General features: G+C 36.3%; 1 protein-coding gene across 2 annotated transcripts in view; it reads right to left on the reverse strand.

Annotated features, from left to right (window-relative positions):
• The window catches only part of LOC137396523 (serine/threonine-protein kinase VRK1-like), a 36,644-nt gene extending 25,895 nt beyond the window's left edge, over nt 1-10,749 (reverse strand). For both annotated transcript variants that reach the window (XM_068082829.1, XM_068082828.1), the window contains exons 1-4: nt 10,661-10,749; nt 3,487-3,623; nt 3,077-3,194; nt 2,257-2,453 (exon numbers count right to left, since the gene is read on the reverse strand). In XM_068082829.1, coding sequence (XP_067938930.1) covers nt 2,257-2,453; nt 3,077-3,194; nt 3,487-3,623; nt 10,661-10,679 — 471 coding nt within the window. In that variant the 5' untranslated portion in view covers nt 10,680-10,749. The remainder of the gene's footprint in view (nt 1-2,256; nt 2,454-3,076; nt 3,195-3,486; nt 3,624-10,660) is intronic.
• Between the last annotated feature and the right edge of the window lie 37 nt (nt 10,750-10,786).

Below are 10,786 nucleotides of genomic sequence, written 5' to 3' on the forward strand. Positions count from 1 at the left end.
GTTTTTGATGCTTGAGGTGATCTAATTTCCAGGTTGTTTCAGGATCAAAATCGAAAATACATGTTGGCGATTAAAACGCACAGAAAAAGCTTTTGCAAAATAACATCACTAGTTGTTATCGTCGCAATAGTTGATATCGGCTATTGCCGTCAAGCTGAAATGTTAAGCGGCTCTTTTCTGTCGATCTCTTTGCGATGATGCTATAATCGCATTTTCAATTGATCTGAAGGTTTCCGCAATCAAGTTTTATTAATTTCAATCTTGAAGCATCCTGGCAATCTGATCGCCTCCAACATAAAAATCAATCTCCAATGATAGAAAAATACCGATACTTTCTGATAAATGTGTCAAAAATTACCTGCAAGTTCATCTTCGAAGCAGAAGTTCAACTAAGAGTGATGTTTGTCTACCTTTAACACTCCTAGGCTGCTGCTTATTCTGGTTTCGATAGTTTTAGGCTTTTTTCACATCAATATCACTCAGTTTTCACAAGAATACTAAACGAGTTCTATGAGTTTATTAAAAATCTATCTGAAGATTTTTGCTGCCATTTTAATAATTGCCCTAAATCTAAAAAAAAGCTTCACTTTCTTCCTTTTAGCCCCTTTACTTCCGCTCACACTAATTTTCCTGTGATGGATGTAATACTAGTGAGTGAAAGCAACAAGCATTCTTTATTGCATTATTTGAACAACATAAAGCAAAACAATGCGGAAGAGGGCTGTATGCACATCTACTGATTTATAAAACCACAATATTTCAACAAACTTTAGACACCCATATTAGAAATTTCTTCACATGTCGAGAAAAATACTTGTACAGTAATACTTCAACATACGAGTGCTCTAACGTACGAGAAACTTGAGATACGAGCCAGCTTTTAAGCAAGTTTTAGCACTAACATACGAGCAATGTTTGAGATACGAGCGCGTGATTCAATTGCCAAGTATACCGGAGGTGTTTTATGAGAACAGCGTCACTCTGTATTTTTCAACTACTCAGGTTATACTTTTGCACCGTGTTTTTTGTGCGCAGTTTTCAGTGTAGAATTATCTGAATTAAAAGTACGGTGCGTAGACTGAAAGTTTGCCAGTAAAATGAAAGATAATGCAAAAAAAAAGCAAATGATAACAATTGATATTAAACGGAGAATTATTGTAAAATATGCGAAATGTGTATGCGTGATTGAGCTAGCTCAGCAATATGACAGAAATACATCCCCAATTATCAAACCGAAGGGTTATATTCAGGACGTTTAGTTTGCAAAAGGACTAACCATAGTTTCTAAACGACGCAGCGATCTTCACGACCGCTGATGGTGAGACTGCTCTGGCATCGGATAAAGGACAAACAATTGGTCGGTGACAGCGTAACTGAAACGATGTTTCAATAAAGGCGAAAAGGCCGGTGGTTAAAAGGCGAAAAGGCCTATGTAAAAAGGCCGGTGCTATCTATAAAAATTATAAAAATAGACTTTCGGGCAAGTTGGCTAGTGGTCGTGCATTAACCCTTTGTGACGACACCAGTGTTCGTCCTAATCGCAACACGTTGAAAGGGCGACAAAGGCAAACGTATTTAGATAGGTTTATCTTAAAACGGCCGGCCAGTCGTGAAAGCGAAACAAAGGAAAAATTAGCTAACCAGCGAGAAACTTCCAACTATGAACGCCGAAGAAATTTTAATTACGTTAAGTTAAAAATGAAAGTTTGCTTTTAGGTTTGCTTTTAAGTTTGTTTTTTCAGACTTTGATAAAATCCAAATTTATCAAATTCAACTGTTATAATGAAGGATAACACTTATATCTCCCTCCCTGGCAAATGCTAGCGTTAGCTGCTACTGTACGTATATAATTTTACATTTTAATTAATCACATTTCCTTGCATTATTTTTATTTGTTGCTTTTTGAAAGCATGTGGTAAGTTAGGACAATAACCAACATGTTTTTTCTGTTACAATATCTTGTTTTGAGTGTTTTATTTGCATTTTTTAGAGTATAGAAACCAATCAATATATATTTAATTGTTCTATATATAAATAAATTGCACCAACATGCGAGTAAATTGACATACAAGCTCAGTCTCGAAACGCATTAAGCTCGTAAGTTGAAGTATGACTGTACATGCTTTTTGTTATACGATGAAGTGATCTAAGTTGATGTTGACTGTATCTGGTCGGTCTATCAGCAAAATTAGTTTAGATTTACAGGCAGAGGTTTGACACTCTAGAAGGCAGCCAAAGCTAACCATATATACTCACAACTTGGAGGGCTACAGTCAGCACGATCTTTAAAGGAAACTTTTTGTTACAGTCTAGGAATAACTTTTGCAGGTCCGTTTTGTATTGAGGGATGACCATGAATCGATATTTGCAGCCATCGTGTTCATGTTGGCCTGAGCTTATGTAGAGAGGCATTCCCAGTTTTTTAAGCCTTTGCGCCCCCATGTATTCCTCCACTGAATAAATTGTAGTAGGAGACAAGTCAATAGACAGGTACAAACAGGTGTTGTTAACAGATATGTCAAATGACAGGTACAAACAGGTGTTGTTACTAGGAGATATGTCAAATGACAGGTAAAAACAGATGCTGTTATTAAGAGATATGTCAAATGACAGGTAAAAACAGATGTTGTTATTAGGAGGTATGTCAAATGACAGGTAAAAACAGGTATTGTTATTAGGAGATATGTCAAATGACAGGTAAAAACAGATGTTGTTATTAGGAGATATGTCAAATGACAGGTAAAAACAGATGTTGTTATTAGGAGATATGTCAAATGACAGGTACAAACAGGTGTTGTTATTAGGAGATATGTCAAATGACAGGTAAAAATAGGTGTTGTTAAATTTTGGCATCATGAGTATGGGTCAGCCCTTACAGTCACAAGCACTGTGGATACTACTGTCACCACTGACATAAGTAGCAGGGAGTAGCACCCTAGCAATAGCATGTAGTGCCCTATTACTATAACATTGTAAGATTTTCAGTCCAGTAAAAACAGCCGCATAAAACAGGTGCTCAGCTACTGTACATATCTGAAGTATGCATCACAGGGCTGGGATTAACAGTTTTACCCACCTTTTTCCTTTTTGGCCTTTCTTTGATAAAAACTGAGTTCTGAGAAAAGTGGTCCATTGTCATGAGGTTCTATTTTTATAACGTAGTTCGAGCCAGTGCCATTTGATACATCAGTTACCTGCCAACAACAGTAAGCCAGTAAACCTTTTACCAAGATTATCATGTGGAGTAGTTTTTGATCAAATTTTCATAAAAGAACGACTAATTTTTTGTGTTCTATAGTGTTAATTGGAACATAAAACTATATGCTTGATGTGTAATAAAATAGACATGTTTAAACTATTTTCAGAAAAAATAGAATCTTTTTTGACCCAATCAAGACTTTACCAGTCAACATAGATTTGGAGTCCTAATTTTGTTTAGTATATCCATTGACTCAACAGTCTAATATGAATATCACAACTACCAACCTGATATAGTCTGCCGAAACCTCCACTACCAACTGGCTTGCCAATCTTCCATTCCTTTTTATACAAATCCTTGACTGTGAGTCCTTGGGCATCAATTGAAGCAAGTTGATATGCTTTGGACTTACCTTTACCTCTGGCTAACAAAGCAAAAAACAATACTATGACAAGAGGACACTAAGTGACAGTGAAAAAACCTAGGTCTCTATTTACGAGCCTATGAGTTTCAATTTTTTGCTTGTGCTGTTATAGAATTGCATCGTTAGTTTGTTACCAACAATAGAGTTAGTACTAGACTTATTCACTGTGTATTCAAGATAATTTACACTATCGGCAGACTCAACATCAACAAAAATTCCTTATAGCAGTAACAAAGGTTAGTATCAATGTGCTCAGATTGAATTTACAAAATATTTCACTACGTTTTTTTCTTAACAGACTGTGCTCCAAATGTACTGCCTGAAGAGACAAAAGCAATCAGCAAACGCTGTTTGCTATATCGTAATTCTGTGACAATATTCCAAAAGTACACACTAAGCTTCAGGGTTGGCTCGGTTTAAACCAATGGTCTAAACCGAGTGGTTTCAACCCGGTTTAAACCAGCGCGAAAAAAACCGGTTTTTATGGTTTAGTCATTATTTTTTGTGAAAAACATAATATTTTAAGCTCCTAGTGGTTCATGTGAAGTAGAAATGCAATTATATATAATTATCAGCTGTGGAAGTTTATTTAGGACACAGTAGCAAATTGATGGCAGAGTTCAAGTTGAAACTACATGAAATCCTAGCACAACAATGAATTAGTGAATTTCATTTTCAATTGGTTTTATCAAGTGATATGATGATCTCTTTACTGATGAAATATAAAAACCATGTGAAATAAACTAATCCAATCATCATTTCTAATAATGAATAAATACTTTCTCATGTCTGGCCAGTGAGAAAGGATTACTTATACAGTGCACCCTCGAGATACGATGTTAATCCGTTCCAATGTTTGCATCGTATGGTGAAAAAATCGTATGTCGGGGTATAGAAGCCATTGTAATTATACAATGGAAAAATGCAAGGTAAAAATCGTTCAAAATTTTATAAAAATGCGGTACATATTGAAAATTAGTAACAAAATAGTATGTTAATTTATGTTTTAGTATGTATTCTAAATTAGTTTACTGAATTTCAACTTATTATCACGAAAATTTATCCTTCATAAGTTTCTGTCTTCACTTTCATTATAAAATTTAGCGTATCTGGTTGAAACCTTTTTCAACCAGAATCCAATAAGGCCGAGCGATGCAGTTATCGAAAGCGGCCTCTCACACACCTGACCATTTAATGGCTACCGAAAAGACAAATGAAATTTTATTTACTATTATACAGGACGTACATACCTTTGGAGTAATGTGACTTTAGCTGGTACATGTAGCGAATAAAGCAGAGAGGTAAAAACGTATCAATGTTAATTATGTTGTTGTACACTTGAAGGTTAATTTAATACGTAATGAAATTGAATTTTTGGCAGGTGAAAGAAAGTTGTCTAGTCCTGTCCAATTTTTCTTCTGATTTAAAGGAAAAAATGCTGGTGCAATGCAGAAAACTGCTAGCTAGCTAACGCTTGTAAAAAGATCCAGAGAAGGTGCTACAGTAGTTTTTCTTGTATGAAACGTGCACAAGAATCAATGTAACCATACGTAAAAAGTTGGTACGTATTTATACACTAGAGGACAAGGCTTTAACAAGTTTCAGAAAGTAATGTGAATGCATTAACTATCTTGAGTAGCTAGTTATATGAGTTACATACATACGATGAATTGTATTCACATAGGAGATAACAACCCATCTGTAAAGACATGGTTAAACAAGAAAATAAAACAAAATCAAAAGGAAACAAACAAAATGAATAAAATATGAAAAACGTGCCACACAAGAGATAAATAATATATATTATACATTTATTGTTTTAATGTACCATTCTACATCAGTAAATTAAACACTTGAAACATTTCTGCCAATGTGGGGGTTTTCTGTATCTTCTACCTCTTCGCCCTTACTAATTGGTTGCTCCTTTTGAATGCTGATCGCGTGCATGGCCTTCTAACTCCTTCAAATCTTCAGTCGTAAGCTTCTTCTTGTGCTTGCTTTAATGGAGTTCTTGTTTTAATAATAATTGCAAATGCTGATTGGTTGCGATCATATTCCTTGACAATGTTAATAATACGGATGCCTTCTTCTTATTTACGACACCCAACTCTGTTGACATATAAATCATTTTTCTTTCGTTTTGTAACGTTTGTGTCGGTCTCAGATTCCATAGCTAACGAATTAGATGTAGATACTTGCAGTTATATACGTATGCTGACTTGAAAGTTTATAGTAAAAGATATAATAAAGCTACAAATGAATATTTGCTCTCGCTTGTGTATTTAACACGTAATTTTCCACATGGAATGCTGACATGAGAGAAGTCGATCATCGTGTCTCTTCTAAACGTTCTGAAAATGTTTTCGGCAAACTATGTTTCGGTGTCTTTTTTATTTCGACGTGCGTTATGAGCACACCGACTGCCAAATTTTAACTCGGGCGAAACTTTTCTCACAATCGTATGCTGAAATAAAATTCGTATAGCGAGGTGAAGATCTCACAATGTTTGACTTCGTAAGGTGAAAAAATCGTATATCAGGGTAATCGTATCTCGAGGGTACACTGTAATTTGAAATTACAGTCATTTGCAAAAGTTTAAGACCACTGTTGTAATTATCATCAAGTCACGCGTTGTTGGTACTTTTTTACATTGCTTTAGTTCCTGCTAATTGATTGATAAAAATAATATTTTCTCAACCTTAAACATGTTAAGAACAGAATATCAGTCTGCTATATCTATTCCAAGTGAACTTTTGGTGTGGCCACTGTGGTGTTTGATGACAGCCTCTAGACGCCTTGGTATACTCTCTATCAGGGTGCGGCAATACTGACGGCTGATTTCCTTCACCCATAAAACTTTTATGGCTTTTTTCATTGCCTCAAGACTTCCTGGCTGCTCTGCTGCTACTTTATTCTTCAATATCCTCCACAAGTTATTTTATGGGGTTGAGGTCGGGGCGGCTTTCTGGCCAGTCAAGCTCTGCGACTTTGTTTTGTTTCAAAAACTCTGTCACTATGTTTTATCGATGGGATAGTGCACCATCATGCATGAAGACTGTACAATTATGAGTACCCATGTGCAAGACCAATTTATCCTCAATGAGTTTTTGGCATTTTTCTCCATTCATGGTGGTGTTTTTCTCTAGGAAGACTAGACCTGCAGTTCCGATCACAGACATTGCACCTCATACCATTTGACTCAGAGGGTGCTTCATTGCCATGACAGTGTACCGATCAATATAGCGCTTGTCTCTAGGCCGCCTTACATGCTGCTGTCGGGATTTTAACAGTAGCAATGTTGATTCATCTGAGAAAAGAATCTTGGACCAATAATCTGCGGTCCAACTTTTTTACTTACTGGCAAAGTCCGGTCGCTTCTTCTTCATGGCTGGTGTCAACTTCGGTTTAGCGGCAGGTTTCCTCGATGGAAGTTGGAAATCCTTGCATAGTCTCCTTGATATGGTGCTCTGGAGATTCTTGCACCTGTTGTTTCCGAAGCAGACTTAATTTTTATCAATGAGCTGCTTGGTGAGTGCACCACAATTCTCTTCACCATGCTCTCTGTCCTCCCAGTTGTTATTCGGAGTCGGCCACTGCGCTGTTTGTCTTTGAATGAAGCAGTCACTTGCTGTCTTGTGATGGCCTGGTGTACAACTGTCTTGCTGCAGTAAAATCTTTCTGCTAGCTGTCGCTCAGAGTACCCTTCTCCTTTCAAAGCCACTATTTGAGCTCTTTTAGTTGGTAAGAGTAATGTTTTTTTGCCCAATTTTGTGTTGAAATTGCAAGCTAAAATTATCCGGGTGTTTGATCGCTTTGAGTAGTGTAATGCAACTGAGTAGTGTGTGAGTTGTGCAAGACATCAAGTTATGACTCAAAGTCATCCCTAATGAGACCACAAATGTGCTTTGATGATTTGAAAGCAGCATTTAGACTAAAAAATATCATAGTGTGAAAGCAATCATCGATAAGCCCAAAAAGCTGTGTGTAACTGGAAGGGGTCTTAAACTTTTGCAAATGACTGTAAAACAATAAAATCCTTTTGGGCAAAAGCTTCAAGTTTGCAAACTAATATTTTATTCATTGTGCACAAGCCAAAGTAGTTGGATTGTTACAATTCAGTTTATCAAGTTTGTTGTGTTTTGAAAAGTTTTGAAAGACAAAGGTGTTAAGGCAAAGGTTTTAAGGCAAAATGTAATAGGTGTGCTGTCGTAACGCGAGGTCACGAAGATAGGCTTAAAGCTCACGTAGCAAAATGTCAAGCTGAAAACACCAATTATGCAGTGATGCTAATATTCAAGTGATAGAAGTTGAGTCATCTGCCACAGCTCCAAACACTAGCAATGCATCTGCATTATGCTCTGCTCTACACTACCACACGACTAATCACTGAGATTAAAGTTTTTACTTATACATAGAGCTGTATGTAAAATATTCACTTTATGTGATAAGATTTCTGCTCTGTATTTCATCGATCATGTTTGATTTAAGACTCATTCTGAAATTTCCATATGTTTTCTCTCTTTTTTCCCAATAACAACTCCCACAGTACCATCTTTAACAGATGATTCCACATATGTATGTTCAATACTCAATCATGCAGCTATAGTAAGTGATGTTAATTCGACTTAAAATTGTAAAAACCTTGGTAAAATTATAAAAACCATAAAAACCGGTTTAAACCGAAAAAACCTGGTTTTTTTATCGGGTTTTTCATAAAAACTGTGGTTTTTTCCAAATCTGCTAAGCTTGCCCATCAAGTACACACCAATAGCAGTTTGCTATAGATGCTCATAAAACAGACCTATAAGGTATTTTTCTTTTAGGTCAGAGTAAAAGAGATCTACCATCTTACCAAAATTTGTGAAATGCTTTTCCCAATAGTGTCTCTCTAATTTCACCAACATACGACTACTCTACAGGTTTGCTACCTTAACGCGTGCTTTAGATGAGTGTCAGGAGCATGTGTGGTTACAGGATCTATTTACAGGTAAACGCTAAACTGTAAACAAGAGGTCAAGAAGACTGATTTTCAGTTGCTTTGCACGGGTACAATTGTAGAAGCATTTACATTGTAAGAGGGACGGAAGAGCAAAAGCTGAGAGAAAAATGAGTAAAGAACTGGGAGGATGATAAGTTCTTCATCCGAGTCAGTTATATACAGCAAAATATATATGGTCTCTCTCTTTTCGTTCATGCTTGCATTTCCCCACCACTCAGCTCCCCCAAAATATATGCAAGTGTGCCTGAGTTTATAAAATAATAAATAACAGCAATGCTCGCTATCTTCAAATTGATTATGACTAGGATGTGATATTACCATGATGGAAATGTTTGTCAACTTCTACACTGCTTTCTACTTTTACACAGAACTTAAGCAATTTGCATCTTTGCTCAAGAAAAGCAAAAAATTTATTCATAGTTTTTTTTTCGCAGCAGTTGTTGGAAACAGACAGAATTATTAAGTGCTAGTAGCTGAATACACAACATGGCTGCTGGGAGACTAATGAATGCCATAGCCATCTATACTGATGAAGCTAGCAATTGCAATGCGTTGTGCTTTTTGTGAACCGACTTTTAATTTGAAGCAATCATGGTCTTTTGCTCATTAAAAGCTTTTCAAGTTTTACAGAACCACAGGATTTTGATACGAAACTATAGCTTGAGATGTCTTCTTACTAAAAAGCCAAAATCAAAATAAAATAAATAGAAAAGAACTTTTTGCAATTTAATAATGCTCAGTCTATCTTTTGTGAACAGTCCTCAATCAATCGAGGCCAGATGCCCACAATAGGGTTGTTCAATTGGACCTCGCATTAGTTCGTAGATTTATTCATGTTATACCACCTAAGAGTGCAAGAGACATGCATCAGATAAATGCCAGTATAAACAATTTTAGGCCAGGTTTCCAAAAGCTTGATTCATATTTAGTATTTATTCAGACCAGTACCGGCAAGTTCAGTGTTTTTGTTTTGCTGATTTATTTAAGTTTTCTGATAGTTTTTGAGAGACAGCTATTGTGATAGAGACTGTCGTTTTTAGCACTGAGGAGGGATGGCCCAGAGACTGAGCCTTAGTTTTGATGAAGTTGTCTGGTCAATCCGTAATTTCAACAAATGATTTGTTAGAGCAGGATGGGTCTCTTCTCCGCTGAGGATTTTCATTAGCAGACACTGTTGCTGTCTTCTTTGCTGTAGCAAGATATAATGTTTTTCCATGGCATAGGTGATTCTTCTAGTGATTCCTGTTATAAACGTTCACATTTGGTTTTGAACCTGCTGCAAATTAGCCATTTCTCCCTTTTTACTTGGATCAAAGGCTGCAGTTGCATACACAAGATGAGGCAGAAAAAGAGATTCATATGCTAAAAGGTTAGCCTTCTGAGGCACCCAGTGAAGTGCACGCTTGATGCCTCATGTTCCTAGTTGCCTCTTAGCTGTTGTAATTTTAGATTGTATACGCTTATTGAATCTAAAATGGTCACTTTTAGGTAACAAATTTGTGCTACTTGCTTAAGTACTTTCCTCTTGTTGTATAACGGCATTGAAACTTTAATGAGGCCTTTGAACACTAAGATGTTGCTCTTGTTGACATTGAATTCAATTCCCATGTTAATGCCCATGTTTCAAGTTCAGATAGGTTTTGTTGGAATAATGTAACGTTTAAGGTGAATGAAACAGCCTAGTAAAGAGGTGAATCGTCGGCAAACAGAGTCACGGAGCAGTGTACCCTCTCTAGAATGTCGTTTATGAATAGTAAAATAGACGGCTAATAAACTTAAAATGCAGTCACGTTCTTTTAACCAACAAGAAAGTCTATGGAAAATACACTAACACATGACTGCTACTAGCTCACTCCAGTAATTTTACATCGACTTTAAACAAAAGCACTGAGCTAAAGTGTATGTGGTGGTTATCAAAAGCCTAAATTCGCTAATGTTTAAAACGGTAGAATTGTACCACATACATACTGGAAAGACAGAGCAGTTACAAATTTACTAAAAGTGCTATAGAATGTACGTATTAAAATACGTGTATTACCATTTCCTTTAGGAGGCATAGCAAAACAATTCAGATCAACGAGAATCCAGCAATTTTTAATTATTTGTTAAAAAAATTCCAGAGAGAAACAGCTATTTTCGGATTTGGCGCCAACTTGAACTGTTA

Source organism: Watersipora subatra, chromosome 5 (genome assembly GCF_963576615.1).
Source record: "Watersipora subatra chromosome 5, tzWatSuba1.1, whole genome shotgun sequence".
Taxonomy (NCBI): Eukaryota; Metazoa; Bryozoa; class Gymnolaemata; order Cheilostomatida; family Watersiporidae; genus Watersipora; species Watersipora subatra.